The sequence below is a fragment of the Beta vulgaris genome, chromosome 1 (genome assembly GCF_026745355.1).
Source record: "Beta vulgaris subsp. vulgaris cultivar EL10 chromosome 1, EL10.2, whole genome shotgun sequence".
Taxonomy (NCBI): domain Eukaryota; kingdom Viridiplantae; phylum Streptophyta; class Magnoliopsida; order Caryophyllales; family Amaranthaceae; genus Beta; species Beta vulgaris.
Window position 1 is genome coordinate 23,513,504 of NC_079202.1, and position 17,876 is coordinate 23,531,379.

The following is a 17,876-nucleotide window of genomic DNA, read 5'->3' on the forward strand; positions in this document are numbered from 1 at the left end:
GTCCTGGGAACCTTACGACCGTCCATATGCTCCAGACGAAAGGTGCGAACTTCTTGGACTATCTTGTAAGGTCCTTCCCAGTTTGGAGTGAGCTTACCCATTTCTTTGGCCCAGCCGACTGCTTCCATTTTTCTTAGGACGAGATCTCCCTCCTTCAGTGGCCGCCTAGCTACTCTTTTGTTAAATTCTCGAGCCATTCTTAATTTATAGAGTTGCATCCTCAACAGAGCATTGCCCCTTACTTCAGGAACCTGATCCAATGTCGTCCGGAGAGCAGACCAATTGGCATCTTCTGAATAAAGCATGACTCGCAGAGTTGGTTCTTCAATTTCAATAGGGAGGACGGCCTCTGAGCCATAGACGAGCATAAATGGAGTTTCACCAGTTGAGTTCTTGGCTGTTGTTCTGATTGACCAAAGAACCAACTATAACTCTTCTACCCACAGTCCTTTTGCATTGTCTAGCTTCTTCTTAATTCCTGCTGATAAAATTTTGTTGAATGCTTCAACTTGTCCATTTGCCTGGGGATGGACAAGAGCAGCAAAGTGGGCTTTAATGCCCTGATCGGCCAGCCATTCGCGGAGCTTGGGCGTTTCAAACTGTGGCCCATTGTCAAAAACAATAGACTGAGGCATCCCAAACCTTGTAATGAGGTTCTTCCAGACGAACCCCTTCACATCATTGGTGGTGATTCCCCTCATTGCTTCAGCCTCCACCCATTTTTGTGAAGTAGTCTACTACTACTATCACAAATTTTTTTCTGGCCTGCTGCTACAGGAAATGGCCCAAGGATATCCACTCCCCATTTGGCAAAGGGAAGAGGAAAAAGAACTTGAGCCAAATAGTTGGACGACTTCTGATAAATGTTGCCATGCCTGTGACAACCATCACACTTCTTTGCATAAAGCATAGCGTCCTCCTTTAAAGTAGGCCAATAATACCCAGTCCTTAAAGCCTTTTCCCTTAACGCCCTTCCCCCAATGTGGGAAGCACAAGCTCCTTCATGTAGCTCCTTAAGGATATCCAACCCGTCCTCTCTAGTGATGCACTTGAGGAGTGGCCGGTTAAATGCTTTCTTATACAGAGTTTCATCCCACAGCTCAAACCATTTGTCCCTTGCCTTTACATACTTGGCTTCCAAGGGATCAGTGGGCAAGCGTCTTGTTTTCTTGTATCCTATGATGGGGCTCATCCACATATTTCCTCGACTGAGGAACAGAACTTCCTTTTGGTCAATGCTCTTGGCTGGCTTTACCTCCCAAAACATAGTCCTCGTCACATCCCCTTCGGCCGAACTTGGTAATTTTGACAGGGCATCGGCTTGGTGATTCTCCGACCTTGGAACTTGGTCGAGCACAAATCGTTTCAATGTTTTTATTTCCTCCTGAATCAGCTTCATATACTTACTCATAGATGCTTCCTTGCATTCAAAGTCTCCATTGACTTGACTAACCACCAGCAGAGATTTCGTCTTTGCTTCAATTTCCAGGGCTCCGGCCGCTTTGCACATTTTGATGCCGGCTAAAAGAGCTTCATACTCTGCTTCATTGTTTGAAGCCTGGAACTGAAATTTGATTGCATATTCAAATTTGTCCCTTTCTAGTGATTGAAAGATGATCCCAGCTCCACAACCATTGGCAGTGGACGATCCATCTACCATAAGGGTCCAATGTTGTTTTCCATCTGCTGGGTCTTGGACGAATTCTATTGTAGGCCGAGTAAGCTCTACAATGAAATCTGCTAGGGCTTGCCCTTTGATCACCTTTCTGGACTCAAATGTCAAGTCAAACATATTGAGCTCCACAGCCCACTTTAGCATCCGTCCATAGGCATCCATCTTATGCAGGACTTGCACTACAAAAAAAACTACATATATAGGCAATCTAAAATTGCATCTAAATATATATTTGTAGCCTCTAATGGTGATTAGAAGCAATTTTCTCGCTGCCTCTAATTAGTCCGTCGCTAATTATAGGTTGCCCCTAATGCCACCTTTTAGAGGCAGACAAGTTATGGTGCCGCTAAAGACACTTCTGTTTAGAGGCAACCATATGCCTATCGCTAATTGTTGGTTGCCCCTAATGCCACTTTTTTAGGCACAGAACTTATAGTGCTGTTAAAGCCACTTACATTTAGAGGCGACCATAAACCAGTCGGTAATTATAGGTTGCCCCTAATGCCACCTTTTTGGGGCACACATGTTACATTGGTGATAAGGCCATTTATATTTAGAGGCAACCATAAGTTCGTCTCTAATTTTAAGTTGCACCTAATGCAACCATAAGTCTGTCGCTAAAGGATGTTTTTAGATGCAACAACTAGAATTTCCACATTTTCGACAATTTTTTTGGGTTTTTTTGACGTTTATAAGCATCGAAATAAAAAATTATCGACTCCCTAAAGGAGCAGCGAACATTTAGCCACCGATAATTAACGACACTCATAGGCTTCGAAAATGTTGAGGCTTTTTAGCATCATTGCAATTGAAGATGTCGCAATTTGAAGTTACTATATAGACACTTGTAAGCGTCAACATTGTGTTATTAGTACAGTAACAGTTACAAGCACATTCTTACATCAACAAAAAAAATAACATTATAAATTAATAAAGGAAACTAGAAGTATAATCTTATTACTAACAATTTTGAAGAATTGATACAAACATTCAAAAGAGGAAATAAAAAAATAAAAAATATGTAGAAATTCCATCTTCAACCGACATTCAACCTTCAGTGAATCTTCAACATAAAGCTTCAACTTGAACGCAATTCAATCTGCAAATTCAACCCAAAAAAAAGATCAATAATTGCAAAATAAAAAAGAACATAAATCTGAAAATTGCAAAACTATACCAAAAATGAAACCCAAAATCGAAATTTCACAATAACCAGAATTCAAACTCAGAACAAACCCAGAAAAACGAAATTTCAGTAGAACATATTAATCGGAACTCAACCAAACCCAAACGAAATTTCAGTAGAACATATTATTCGGAACATATATTAGGGTTTTCATATATAGTCATTTTAAGTAATTGAGACCGCTAAAACAGATTATCTGAGTGTTATGCAGTGTACTAGAGAAGGATCCAATTTAAATCCATATGATTATGTATTTAGAAAGCTAAACCATATAGTGTAAACCAAAGAGCAGAAAAAACAACACACATGCAGAATCTAACCTGGGAAGTCAATAGATCAATTGCAAAGTGGTGTTGAAATAAGATGTTAGGTTCCCTGATAGCTGCTTCTAATATCTGAAGCATGAACAATTATGTGATGGGAGTGCCCACCCTCCCTTGCTAGGTGCAAATTTCCATCCTCGCCGTGATCAAACGATGCACCCATTGCAATCAGTTCTCTAATTCTCTCTGGCCCTTCCGTGCATACCACCTGCGATAACCAAAAAAGTTTAAAGACAAGCTCAAAAAATCATTAGAAAGGACCACGGGCCATGATAATTTGTAAATGCTACGGCATGCATAAATAATTGAAGCAAAAATCCGAAGGAAGAACAGTAACAAGAACCTAGTTTATATGGGTTGGCTAGTGCAAAATGTAATATAACTAGCTCCATTAGAAAAACAGTGAAGATGTTTATTGCAGACCCTTCTCAAACCATATGATGAGGAAACAACAAAAAAAAAGTTGGCAATAAGAGAAAGATTCCCTATTTGCCAAAATAACAGGATACTACACAAGCAAAGCCCAAAAAAGAGGCTGAATAATAACAGAATGGCTAACAGAACTACGAAGATAAACATCTAGTAGGACTGTAGGAGTCTGCAGAGAATCCTTGTACACCAAAAGCATTCATCAAAGACCATATGTTGACGAATATTATAGAGAGAATTTTCTATATTATCATCTAACTTCCTCCGTTCATAATACATCATCAAATGCTAAATCATCTAAGGTATGCCTTGATCATCTTATCTTTATGTACAAACTACTTAACGCATCTTAGTCTTTTAATTATAAAGGCTGAAATATGGAGACAGTCCAAATCAATGCAGAACAGATAAGATGTATCATCATTAAAATCCATCATTCTATTACAGAAACCAAACACGAAAACATTAATCAAGACATTTTGTCCTACCGTGAAATATGCTTTATGATATAAAACTTGATTGACAATGAACGAACAATAACAATGAGAGATAACAAACACTCATAGGAGATTTGTTAACGTTCTTGAGAGTGAGGGTTTTATCTCACAAGAGTATTCAGCGAGTTACTAGTATTCATTGATTTATTAGTGACATAAGTGGTTTTAGTCCCTACTTGTTAATGAGGGATGATTTTCATGTATATCATTTGCCATTGTCTTTAATTTTCACACCCTTGATTTGTTCATATGTTGTTTACAGTTCCACTCTTAGTCATTTAGAGGAAAAGGTGTACCTTGAAGATACATCTTCATCAAGCCCACATCAATTTCTATTAGAAGTTTTTCTAAGGTTGGAATCAAGCACTTCATTAAGCATAAGATAGAAGGAAAACACTTGGCAATGTCGTACTTGGCAATGTCGGTGCGGGTAAATCAGCAGTGTTGAATAGTCTGATTGGACATCCAGTTTTGTCAACTGGTGAAAATGGTGCTATAAATTCGATATATTCCAAAAAATTTGAACAAAAGTATAAAATCCCCACAAAATTCGAACTAGTTTATGAACCCAAATCCCCTAATCCACCCGAATAACCCACCCAAATTCGAAATTTCCACCCCAAATTCAGATCGAAACAACAACCCCAAAATTGAAACCAAGATTTTCAACTTATCAAGCAAAAATCCCAATTCAATCGAAAAAAGGAAAATAGAAAAAAATACTTGTGCAGATGAGAAAAAGAATGAAGGACCGTCGGTGAGTGAGTAGAGGAGGCGGCAGTCGTGGTGGTAAAAAGCGGCAGCAGCAACGGTTCTTCAGAGATAGATAGTGAAGAAGAAATGAGAAGGAAGTGAGGGGGGAGAGAAAACCTAGGAGAGAGAGAGAGAGATGAAGAAATGAGAGTTACATGAAAACCAGAATGAGTTTTAAACTTTTGACGAACATTTTTAAAACATAGAAGGGCGGGGCTTTAAACTTTTTTGATAAAAATTTTTTAACTTCAAAAAATCAAATCAGATCTCATTAAATCCTTTAAAAATAATAAGTTTTAAAAATTATTATACTTTGACCAAAGAAGTCAACTTAAATATGTAATAGGGCACAAAGGAAGTACTACTATAATTTTGTTTGACTCAAAAATTGTTTTAATTTAATTTTTAGCTTTGATGTCTTTGTTTTCCTTGTTGATAATACAAGAGTTTCCAATGAACTAGGGGATGGAAGACCACATTTAGCTCAATTAGCGGTATGTGTATCGACAATCATGGTGGGAATCAGAGCTATAATTATTTATTTTATTCAAAACTCAAATTATCTATATTTTTATTATGAAATTACTCGATAATTTAGATGTTATTAGATTATGGGAAAAAAAATAACACAAATTTATCTTTTTCTTTTAACGCCCAACAATACAACTATCATCAGGGAGTCAGGGGCAAGAGATTCTGCCAAAATATATAATTCTTCTATATCTAAATCACTACAACAGATTGACTTTCATGTTTGCCAATACATAATTTTAACCATTAATATATCTAATTAGGTAATTTGTAAAAGTTATACAAAATTGATATTATGAATATATTTATTAAAACAAATCGAGCAACTTTATATCATATTTTTATTTTTATATATTAAGGAAAAAAAATAGAGTCAAAGTATATATGTGAATATATAGTAGCTAGCAAAATCAAAGTATTACACTTAAAAAGAAACAAATGTGGTAGTTATCACTTGCAGAAATGGTAGTTATCATTGTTGGTGTAGAAAAGGATAGTGTTTTTATTCCTAGATAGTAAACATGCACACCCTCGTATATAAGAGCCTAAGAGGAAATGCAATAGCCAACAAGTACTTGCTTTAATGGTTGAAAAGGCATATCTATCTCTGTACCAAGTACTCCGTTGATCAACCTGTAACGTAAAGATCTCTTTTATATTGATGTAGATACGGCCATATGGGTACAAGTCTAACTCTAATAAGAAAAAGAAAAATTGAAAGAGGAAAACAATTGTTGCATTGCTTAAGCTTTTTTTAATCATCGACCATCTTTAAATTAAATCTAAGTTGAGGTCATTAAGCTTTATGCATTTGAAAACTGAAAATATATAATCGATGTAAAATAAGTTAATAGTGGATTGGTTCAAGGTATATATCTACGTGAATCGATAAGTTAAATCAAGACAACAATACTCCATTTAAGTTAATGTTAACAAGTTATATTCAATTTGAAACTCATGTATCTTAGTCAAATTGAATGAATTGATGTTACATTAGATGTATCAACATGTAAGGCGATAAACTATTTCAAGATAATAACAGCAGTTTTCTACTTAAGTTAATCATCTTTAAGTTGCATTCATTTCGGAACGAAAGCATCTAATTCAATTACAACAAATGTGGAACAATGTAACTTGGCAGATCGGTTCAATATGACAATACTCCGTTTAAGTTAGTCGTCTCTAAGTTGAATTTATATTGAAACTCAAAACAGCTACTTTGACAGTACCCTAAGTTTAATTCAAGATAATAACAATACCATACTTAAGTTAATCACTTTAAGTTAAATTCATCATGGAACCAAAAACATCTAATTCAGTTGCAACAAATGTAGAACATTGTAACCCATCAATAGATTAGTTCAACATAACAATGCTCTATTTAAGTTAATCATAACATATAAGGAGGTTTGTTAAATTTCTGTATCATTTTGCACATTAACAATATCTTAATTGATTAAATCTTATTGCTTATTAACAAGATCTTGATATGAAGCCTATAAGTATCGATCAAGAAAACCTATGGCTTAAACCTCATTGATACAATAATACATCAATATAAGTATATTGTTATACTATATTTCACTTAAATGACTCAATTATTTGCTATATAAGTAAATCTGCTAATTTTGTGATTTAGTTTCATTTTCTAAACTTGAGATTACAGTATAATTTTTAAAAGCTTTGTCGTTCCTAAATTCTTCATGTCTACCAATTAAACACTCAAACAAAGTAGTATTTATTTCAAACTAACTAGCCTTATATGATTATGATCAATTAGTTCAATTCAAGTCAATTAAGTTAGCTAGTTCCAGTAAATTCAAATAAGCTAAGGTCAACTTTAATTCATCTGGCAAAGCTAATAATGAAGTCATATTGTTATACGTATATATTTAAGTATAATTCGATTAACAAAGGCTATAATGTGTTTGTTTACTGAGATAAGATAAGGCGTTGTAAGTGAAAAATACCGCATGTTTTCCTAGTTTAAAGAAAGTGATATTTGATTACTTAATTGAATACGATATGCTGAAACATATACTTTCCCCGTGACAAAATAGATGTTACACTATGACTTTTACGTTTTTCGATGCAGTACTTTGACCATTGATAACTTTATTTGTTTATTCTTGTTTATTAGTAAAAATTATAAGAAGTTAATATCATGAAAGTATGCATTAAAACGAATCCAACAATACATTATATAATAACGGTAAATTTTATCTATAATAAAAAAATACATAGTCAAATATAGTAGATGAATAATGCAATTTTCAAAGTGTAACATTTATTTTGTTATGGAGGAAGTAAAATTAGTTTAAACAACTCGAAAGGCTAGATAAAATCGATATGAAATAAGAATCACGAGTTTTTTGCATATTTCTATTTATAATGACAAATTGCCCAAAATTTGCAAGGTAAATATTTGATATACTTTAAAAAAATTTAAGTCGAAAATTAAATTTCGGCAACTAGCACTTGACATTTTCTAATTTCATTTTGCCGCTACAATATTTCAGTTTCCCGCTCTTCAACCAAGGGGCTTCAATTTTGATAGGGCTTTGTTCTATTTAAAGACTTTCTCTATCTCGTTACCGTTCTGGCCACCGCAGCTGGGTCCCAAAGCCACCGCCAAGCTACTACCGGCTACCACTTTCGAGTAGCTGCTACTTGATTTGGACGGTGTTGCTGCGTTTCTCGCTGGGGATGCTACCACGAAAACCATCGCCGCCACCACCACCAAAATGCTCGAAATTCGCCGGCGAGCACAACCCCTCCAACACCCACCCTAAACCGCTCCAAAACCCCCTAAAACCTCAAAACTAACACGAAAAACTCCCAAAAACAACCCCTAAACCACGAAACTTACTCTAAAACACAAAATCCACCCTTGTTCGAGCATAATCTAGTAACCAATTTGAGAAACAATGAGCCTAAATCAAAACCCCCAAATTAATTTCAACAACTCAAACCCTGGGCTATTTTCGAACAATTAAATGCAATAAACTTCACCCCAAATCACTCTACACATTATATTGGTTCGAATTTGGGGTGATTTGATCGAATTTGGGGTGATTTGATCGAATTTGGGGTTGGTTGAGTGAATCGGTTCCAAGGGTGGTTGGGCGGGTTTGTTGGGTTCGTCGGTGTTCGTGGTTGGATGGTGGTTGGGTGTTCGTGGGTGGGTGGTGGCTGGGTGGTGGCTGGGTTACGGCAAGGTGGGTGGGTGGTGGCTGGGTTAAGGCAAGGTGGGTAGGTGGTGGACTGGTGGATGGGTTCAATTGTGGGTTATTTTGGTTTAATTAATTAGCTTATGTTTAACTAGCGATTTACGCACGCGATGCGTGCCTCATTTTTTAAAAACATAAATTTTACCGTTTTTAGGCATTAGCAAGGATAAAATTTGATTCATGATCCCAAAATTATAACCGAAAAGTATAAACTAAATTCACTTTTTTTTTCCTTGTCTAACTTCTAAATTATGTTTTCACACATTGATATTTAAAATTTTCATTATTTTAAATTTTTTCATTTTCTAAATTTTAACACTTTTAGCTTCGATTATATTTGAAATGAAATTTTGAATTATTCATACACAATTTGATATTTGAATTTTTTTTAGAAAAACAAAAATTGTTACTTTTCGCAAATTAATGTAGTTTTTTTTCTGAAAATGAATTTTCGCAAAAGTTGTTCAGAAAAAGTTTGATATTGTTTTGGTTTTCAAATTTTATTTCTGAACATGGATTTTTTGCAAAATTTTTGGGTAAAAGTATTTATTTCATTCGTTTAGTTCTTTCTATTACTTGTTTATGGAATTAATGGTTATGTTAAAGTTGGATTACCTTGTTTTTATAGAATTAATGGTGATGTTATGGCGGGATTGCCAGTTTTATGAGAGCTTTTTTCCTCTAAATGATAGTTAATTGTTTTAACATGGGAATGGTGTCCCCCCTTCCCTTATACAATTCAAGTGACACTAAAAAAATATCTTTAGATGCAACAATAATCTCTGTGATGCTGAAAAAAATGGCTATTGAGACAACTAAATTCATGTGACGTTAAATACATGGTTTTAGAGACAACTAACTACAGTTGATGCTGAAAAAATGGCTTGAGAGACAACTAAATTCATGTGACGCTAAATACATGACTTTAGAGACAACTAACTACAGTTGATGCTGAAAAAAATGGCTTTAGAGACAACGAAAGTCATGTGACGCTAAATACATGGCTTTAGAGACAACTAACTACAGTTGATGCTAAAAAAATGGTTTTAGAGACAATTAATTCATGTGATACTAAAAATTGAATTTAGAGACAACCAATATACATGTGATGCTAAAAAATGTGTTTTAGAGGCAACCAACATTCATTTGATGCTGAAATGTATCTTTAGAGCACCAGATATACTTGACACTAAAAACCATATCATTAGAGGCAACCATGTTTATGTGATGGTAAAAGGGGGTTTTAGAGGCAAGTCGGCCTAATGATGTGCCTCTATAGCCAATTTTTTTTGTAGTGTTGCCTCAGAGGTTGGTCAGTATAGACAAGGATACTATGGGCAAGAAAATATGGTCTCAGCTTTCGGCTGGCCATAAGCAGTGCCAGGCCGAACCTCTCTAACAGTGAATATCTTCCCTCAGCATCTTTTAGCACATGGCTAACAAAGTAGACTGGTATTTGTACCGAGTCCCTTTCAGCTAGTAGAACAGCACTAACTGCGTGCGGAGATACGGCCAGGTATACATATAGTTTCTCTCCTTCGGCCGGGCTGATTAATCTGGGCAATTGTCGAAGGTGCTCTTTTACCTGCTGAAGAGCCTTCTCTGCCTCCTCTGTCCACTCAAATTTCGCATTCTTCTTTATTATTGCGAAGAAATGATGACACTTATCTCCAGACTTAGAAAGAAAACGTCCAAGGGCAGCCAAACACCCTGTCAAACGCTGGACTTCCTTAATCTTAGACGGAGAAGTCATGTTCAAAATTGCCTGTATCTTGACAAAATTAGCCTCAATTCCTCGTTGATCAACCAGGAACCCTAAAAACTTCCCGGCAACCACTCCAAATACACACTTCTGCGGGTTGAGTTTTAACTTGTATTTTCTTAGAGTTAAGAATGTTTCTCGTAAATCCTCCAAATGATCCATCTCCATGCGGCTTTTAACGATCATATCGTCAATGTAAGCCTCCATATTCCTTCCCAATTGTGGCTGAAAGACTGTGTTTATAAACCTCTGAAAGGTAGCTGGCGCATTTCGGAGGCCGAAAGGCATCCTCAGCCACCCATAGAGACCTTTCTCAGTGATGAACGAGGTCTTGTCTTGGTCCTCAGGCCACATAGGAATCTGGTGAAAACCTGAATAGGCGTCCATATAAAGCTAAGTAGCGCATGCCCCGCTGTGGAGTCGACCAACCGATCGATTTTAGGCAGAGGGAAACTGTCCTTTGGACAAGCCTTGTTCAAATCGGTATAATCCCACTACTAGAAAAAGAGTGTTTTCTCAACACTTTTCCTCAAGATTCTGGACGATAAAATGTGTTGAGAAATTGATTCTCAACGCAATATAAAAGCGTTGAGATTTTATGCGTGGAGAATTCTCGACACTTTATTCTGTCGAGACTCTCAACGCTATTTGGCAACCCCCCCTTCCTTTCAGCGCTTTTCTATGTAGAGATTCTCAACGCTTTCCAACGCCTATAAAGATGATCTCAACGCTGTTTAACGTGTAGATTACTTGCCACCGAACACAAATTTTTTGGAGCCAATACAACTCTTGACAAAAAAAATTGCGTCGCAATTCAAACTTTTCTCATAGGAGTAATAGCATGCGATGCTTCGATCAATGATATGATTACTAAATGCATGTGAAAGTATCAAACACACAATACTTCGATACATAATTGTAGATAAATGCATCAAAAATTAAACATTAGGATATCATAAATATATATTTAAGCAGTCTCTAATAACCAAATCCATATACATACAAAAAACCTTGCTTGTGTCCATTAAACAAGTTAGAGAAATTATACTATTTCCTCCTTTAAACCTAACAAAAGCATAACATATGAATAATGTCTTTTAAAAGGCCTTCTGAAATCATCTAGTGTTTGATGATTCGAGCTTGAATGGAACATCCTCAGATACGTTTCCTTCACCATCATCATGGACCTTAAAAAAAGGAAAATGACATAAGTAATCTAATATAATGTGATATACTACCAGCGAGGAGTAATTTAAGCTAGATGAATTTAGAGAGTGGAGGTGAACATGTGAACAAAGAGTGGCTCAATGAAAAAAAAAAAAAAAAGAAGAACAGCTAGCTACCAGCTTGATTGCGATAGATTTCACTTGAAAAATTAACTCTACTTCCACCCTGCTTCCTAGTCTCTCTAAAACCTATTTTTTTAGCATACTTTTAAACGAGTGGCTATATTTTTAGAGGCTAAAGAAGATTACACTGAATAAATCAGTGGCTATAAAGTATAACGTAACCTATTGTTCTTCACAAATATTTCTATTTCTTATAAAATCAAAATGTTTTCAATATCATGATGACTTGTACTTCAATTATGGGTAGCAATGAATACATACGTAAGTTGGTTTGATGTTCTATCCTAGCTTGATTTTATGTTCTATGGGTTGTGATAATTACATTGCCTCACCTTCCCTTTTGTTATGTCTTATTATCATTGTTGACTTTTATTTATAGGATGTCCTATCTCAAAGAAAATTTGAACACAATAATAGGAAGACTGAGAACATTTATTAAGTGAGCCACATGTATTCTAACTTAAAGCTAGTTCAAGATAGTGGTATATATAGCACCCTCCAGCTTCACAATAGCAATATTATATATGTTATACTCAAGAAAGAAAGAAAGGCCAACAACATTTGCAAGCATGTTTTATATGTTATAATCTGTCGAATTCGCCAACTTACAATAAAAAAGTGATAATATTACAAGAATATTTCTGTAGTAATCAAATGTATGACTGATTATACATCATCTATAAGTTAAGCATAAGCTTTTTCATCACACATCGCATCCAACACAATAGCTAATTGTGTAGCAACAATCTTCATCATCTTATTATGCTCATCAAACCTCACAAAAAGTTCAACAAAAACAAAGAACTTAGAAAAAAGCAACACAAGATTTACTATTATACATTTGAAACTTTCCTCACAAGCATGAAGTCTATTGACTATTCTTGTGCAAATGAATCAGACATTAACTCCAAGAACTCATGAACGAAGAAATACAATAGAATGTAGAAGGGGAGTATATGTTAACACCTATAGCGAGAGAGAAAGTCCATTAGAAAAGCCATCTAATAATTTAATTTGTTGCTATTACATACAGCTTTGCTTCGCTACACTAAGAACTCGTATATATACATGCTCTATAACACATCAACAACAAACAGAAGGAAATTTAACTCATAAACTTAATTCTATTATTTTAATAGAAATATTAACATATTTAAGGTATGAAAAGAGCAAGTTATAAGGAATAAATAATTAGAGCAACATATGAGAGAAAAAACTCATAGGAATAATAAAAGAGGAGGTTCATAATAGACTTGTAGTCGTACATAAACTATCAAGCAACATGGGAGAAATAGTGTAGGATTTGCAAGGATGGTAGCATTATTGAAAGTGGAGGCAAATTTTTATGCAAATAGAGACTTCAATAAACCACTAATCGAAGTGGAGGTAGAGTCTTGTAAAGAAAACAATGACTATAGTGAGCATCCAACCATTATTTTCCTAGATTTCTTCCAAAAAAGGTTGTTTAGCCTTGAACCTGCTAACAAAGATTGATCATAAGAAAAAGAAAACTTCAACTAATCAATGATAGGGCTTCCTAAGTCAACAAAGCAACACTTTTCTATAAACTTACATCTAAACCAAGCAACATCTTCGCGAGGAAATGCTAAAGTGTATAGGAATGACAAATTTCAACAAGCTAATGCCAAGGAGATAAAGCCAATGAGGGAGGCAGAGTCATTAGGTGAAGCAGGGAGAAAGTATGAGGTTTGTCAATGGTTTTTTTCTAAAGCAAGTTCAAACAACACTACAAAACAAAGGATAAAGGTTACTAATGGTATTTGCACATTCTATATTGTTAATTATAAAAAGGTAAAAAAGTTTAGCTATTCAATTGGAGGAATCAACAACATACATATATATATATATCAGAGACATAAGATTTTCTATGGCGCTCTCCCCTATACCAAACTAAAGTACCCTAATAAAGCTACATCCAACTCGCCATCTTATGACCTGAAGTAACCTAGACCATGGCATGGTTCTATATTCCACCAACTTAAATGTCATAAGAAAAATGGATAAAGATTCCAAAATCAAAAAACAGAACAATTAAGCAGTAAGTACTCTTTCAGAAAAAATAAAAAGCACTAATTATTCAAATTAAGGATAGAAACGCATGCGAGGAGAATGCTCAGTGGAAGGGGGAGCAAGCAGATGAGAAAAGAATTATGAAAACGAAAGGTTCTTGCCACATATAACTCTTAAAAGTAATAACAAATTGCAACTAGAATATTATTATTCGATAAACAAGAATAGACCAAGCAAACCTTAAATCTCATAAAAATGGAACCAACAAATGAATGAAAAAATTGGTGACAAACTAAACCATAAATTGCTATTTTAAAAAAACAGACTAAACAAACGAATTTCACAAACCATCAAAGAATTCAATTTCTGTTTATTTTCGATTCACACTTTTTATAATCATATAACATTGTGAATTTGTGACTGTAAAAACGAAAACTGTAAATCAAAGAGAGAAGAAGGATACATGCACCTCATTCATACAAGCAACTATGGTCCGAGCGAAGGTAAGCTGCAAATTAGAATAGAGATTGCAAAGAATTTTCAGTCAGTTATTGAAAGGGAGACGAGAGAATTTTGAAGGGTTTCAATTTATTTTTTTAGAAAGGGATACAACAGTAGTGAGGCAGGTTTTACTTTTTAGTAATGGGCCGCGAAATTCGCAAGCCAGTTATTGAGTTGGGATTTCCCACGTGATATTTCTAATTCTCAACACATTAGTTCGTGGAGAAAATAAAGAAGTTAAAAGCCCGAACAACGCTTGTAGGAAGCGTTGAGGTCAATGGGTTAAGAAAACGCTCCTTTTCTAGTAGTGTCCACGCACATCCTCCAAGTTCCATTTGGCTTGGGGACCATGACTACGTTGGCAATCCAATCCGGATAATAAGTCTCTCGGATGAACTTTGATTTTAATAGCTTCTGGACCTCCTGATCAACAGCTTGGTTCCTGGCCGGACCCAAGTGCCTCTTTTTCTGCCGGATTGGCTTTTGCCCTGGATCTATGTTTAGCTTATGAACAGCAACTTCGGGATCAATTCCCGACATCTCTTCTACTGTATATGCAAACACATCTTCAAACTCCTTCAATAGCGCGATCAATTCGTCCTTGGTCTGAGGACCTAGATTTGATCCAATTTTCAGCGTCCTTTCTGGACGTTCTTCATTCAAAAAAATCTCAACCGGTCTCTCCACCGGTTCTGGACGTTATAGTCCCATGCCCATGATAGCCATCACTTCTTCAGATAAAGCTTTCTCTTCCTTGATGGCCAGTCATTTCCTCTTTTTGCTCGACAAGAGTATGGATGGCCTGCTTTCTTGAGGGGGTTTCGTCTGAGCTTTTTCTACTTCATTCTTCAACTCACTTATCTGGCCTTTCCATTTCTTGGTCGGCTCTTCCTCTGGCCGCTCTGACTTTTCTCCTCTCCATGATGAAGGTCTTAGAGTTGTGAGGTAGCATTCTCTTGCTGCTTGATGATATCTCTATAGGGATCCAATTTTCCCTCCATCGCACTCAAACTTCATTAGCATAAGATGAGTAACAATCACTGCTTTGATGTGGTTCAAGGTGGGTCGTCGGAGAATGACATTATAAGATGTCAAATCCCGTACCACCAAGAACTTAACAAAGAGCGTCCTGGAGGCTTCTTTGTCCCCTACCCTGACGGGCAAGGTGACAGTTCCCATCGGATGAATGATTCCTCCTCCGAATCCAATGGATGATTGACTAAAACTAGATTATTCTCGTCAAACTTCAATCTTGACAGACAATCCGTACTGATGATATCGGTAGAACTTCCTGTATCAATCAAGATCCGTCTTACCCTGAGATTTGCTATTTTCATCTCTACCACCAGTGGGTCGTCACGGGGTGTTCTTATCTTCCCGCGATCCAGCTTGCTAACCATAATTTTAGGGAAAGGATCAGATTCTGCCTGATTGGTAAGCATTAGCTGACTGAGTTCCCGTAAATAGTTTTTGTGGCCGCGATTGGTAGGTCCCCTTGCTGCGAATCCTCCAGAAATCACTAGCACTACATCTTCATCAGTGCTTTCATCATCTTTTCTTCTCCCTTGACGATTATCCTTTTTCTGGAATTTTCTACTTGCTTGAGGTAGATAAGAGTTCACCTTACCCTTGCGAGCTAAGTCTTCTAAAGCTCTTTTCAGATGCTTACATCCGTTCGTCTCGTGACTACAATCTTTGTGGAAATGGCAGTACTTGCTATTATCCTGTTTCTGTAGGGCGTCTTCATTTCAACTGGCGCCTTTAGTTCGTATTGATCTTTGATCTCCATGAGAATGGAGTACTGATCCTTGCTGAACTCTATAGGCTCAACTGATGATTCTGGCTCAGATCTTTTGCTTCGTTTGGATGAAGTTGTCATTGAAGTCACCGCCCAAGTTTCAGCTTTCTTGGGGATGCTCTTTTTTGGTTGAATGGTTTCTTCAATTTTCTTTATCTCTGGATGTTTTGCTTCCGCACAAACTTCCGTAGCATGAATAAATGCCTCGACCTCCTGAAGGGCCTCAGTTAGGGTGGATATCTTCTTCTTTACCAAATTGAACTTAAAACTTTCTGGTCTTAGACCCCGAATGAAAGCGTCAAAAGCCACTCCCGCATTCAGATGATGGATCTGCAATGCTTCCAGGCTAAATCTCTTCACATAGCTTCTCAGGGCTTCTTTAGGCCCTTGGATGACCTTGCCCAAATGCATGCTGGTCTTCTGCTCCTGTCGATTTGCTACAAAATGGCTAGTAATAAATAAGATACTAAGCTCAGTGAAATTATTCACCGAGTTAGGAGGAAGATTGTTAAACCATTTTTGAGCTACCCCTTTCAACGTGGCTGGAAAGTTCTTACACCACGTAGCATCATCAACCGCCTGAAAGTACATTTGATGTTTGTATGCTGATAAATGATCATCTGGATCCGTAGTGCCATCGAAAGGCTCGATCGTCGGGAGCTTAACCTTTGGGAATGGGGGGACTCCATGATTCTGACTGAAAAAGGAGTCGGCTAGTTAATCTTGAGTGCCCAGCATGTCCCTAAGTGGGTATGTGCTCCCGGCTATATTCTTTCAGCACTGGATTTCAGGAGGTGTTAGCTACGGCTTGACGCCTATACACCATAGGTTGTAAAACCGTTTTTTCTTACCTTGGCTGAACAGACGAAGGTCTTTGACTTCTTCCTTATGTTCTGGACGGAATTCTCAATGGAGGATCCTTCATGTAGGGAGTAGACCCTGAGGCCGAACGCTGAAGAGCAGCTGCCCTCTTGGCTTCCAAGTACTCCCTAGCATCCGTCTCCATCTTGTGACCACTAGGAGGAATGTTATCTCCTGGACATACTACAACCTTCCAGTCCATCTTCCTTCTTGGTTCAATGACGGCTGGCTGTTTTCCTTTAGACAGTTGCTTTGTCATCTTCGACCGAGGAGGTCGGCTGGTCCCTGTACGACCTTCTTGAGACTACCCCCTAGGTGGCACCAAAGCGGCATGCTCCGGATTTTACCTGAAAAAACAGCATATTGTTTTTAATTTGCTCCTCCATGATAGCGGCCATCCTAGCCTGGAAGTCATTTTAGACAGTTTCCAGATGACCAGCTATCACTAGACGGTCAAGATTCTCTTGGATGACAGGGCCCCTGCTCCCACCAGAGAAACGAACGACAACAGAGGGGCTGTCTCTTCCTCTAGGTGGCCTCTCATCGCCCACCGTATCTTCCACTTGTATCTCAAAGCTTCTATTCCTGGCAACATTGGATGAGTGACAATCAATCATTGTTGAGTCTCCCCACAGACGGCGCCAAATGTTACGTAGCGTTAAACTCGTAAATCAATACTACAATCCCAAACAGTAGGTTCTAAACTAGGAGACTTGTGCAACAACGCCTAGACTCGAATCCCGAACCTGAGCTCTGCCTTGAAACCTACAAAAGGAGACCCACCCTGGAGGTTTGGGTGGTATTTCCCCCTCCGAAGCTTAAGTTAGGTATCAGGGATATGAATGAACTTTTAGAGAGAGAAAGTAGAGAGGGAGAGAATTTATGGCAGAATAACAGTACTATGCTCTGAAAAACGTACCTTTCCCCTGATTTCAAGGACTATTTATAGT

At 37.0% G+C, this 17,876-nt stretch overlaps 2 protein-coding genes across 2 annotated transcripts; both read right to left on the reverse strand.

Annotated features, from left to right (window-relative positions):
• Nucleotides 1-425: 425 nt before the first annotated feature.
• LOC125493374 (uncharacterized) lies at nt 426-1,837 on the reverse strand. Its single transcript, XM_048636658.1, has 2 exons — nt 776-1,837; nt 426-599 (listed from the first exon to the last, which is right to left on the reverse strand). The coding sequence occupies exons 1-2, from the start codon at nt 1,835-1,837 to the stop codon at nt 426-428; spliced, it is 1,236 nt and encodes a 411-aa protein (XP_048492615.1).
• A 13,578-nt stretch (nt 1,838-15,415) lies between these two features.
• On the reverse strand, nt 15,416-17,185 carry LOC125493373 (uncharacterized). The gene is made up of 3 exons (XM_057391460.1): nt 17,004-17,185; nt 15,937-16,762; nt 15,416-15,850 (listed from the first exon to the last, which is right to left on the reverse strand). Exons 1-3 carry the CDS (start codon nt 17,183-17,185, stop codon nt 15,416-15,418), a joined length of 1,443 nt encoding a protein of 480 aa, XP_057247443.1.
• Between the last annotated feature and the right edge of the window lie 691 nt (nt 17,186-17,876).

Bases quoted from the DNA above. Each gene is read 5' to 3' on its own strand.
- LOC125493374 (XM_048636658.1), bottom strand. From the start codon at position 1,837: ATGGATGCCTATGGACGGATGCTAAAGTGGGCTGTGGAGCTCAATATG. The intron at 600-775 runs GTAGCAGCAGGC...AATGGGCCACAG, and splicing joins ATATCCTTGGGCCATTTCCT to TTTGAAACGCCCAAGCTCCG.
- LOC125493373 (XM_057391460.1), bottom strand. From the start codon at position 17,185: ATGACAAAGCAACTGTCTAAAGGAAAACAGCCAGCCGTCATTGAACCA. The intron at 16,763-17,003 runs GTCTACTCCCTA...CTCCTTTTTCAG, and splicing joins CTTCAGCGTTCGGCCTCAGG to TCAGAATCATGGAGTCCCCC. The intron at 15,851-15,936 runs GTAAGCATCTGA...AGAAAATTCCAG, and splicing joins TAGTCACGAGACGAACGGAT to AAAAAGGATAATCGTCAAGG.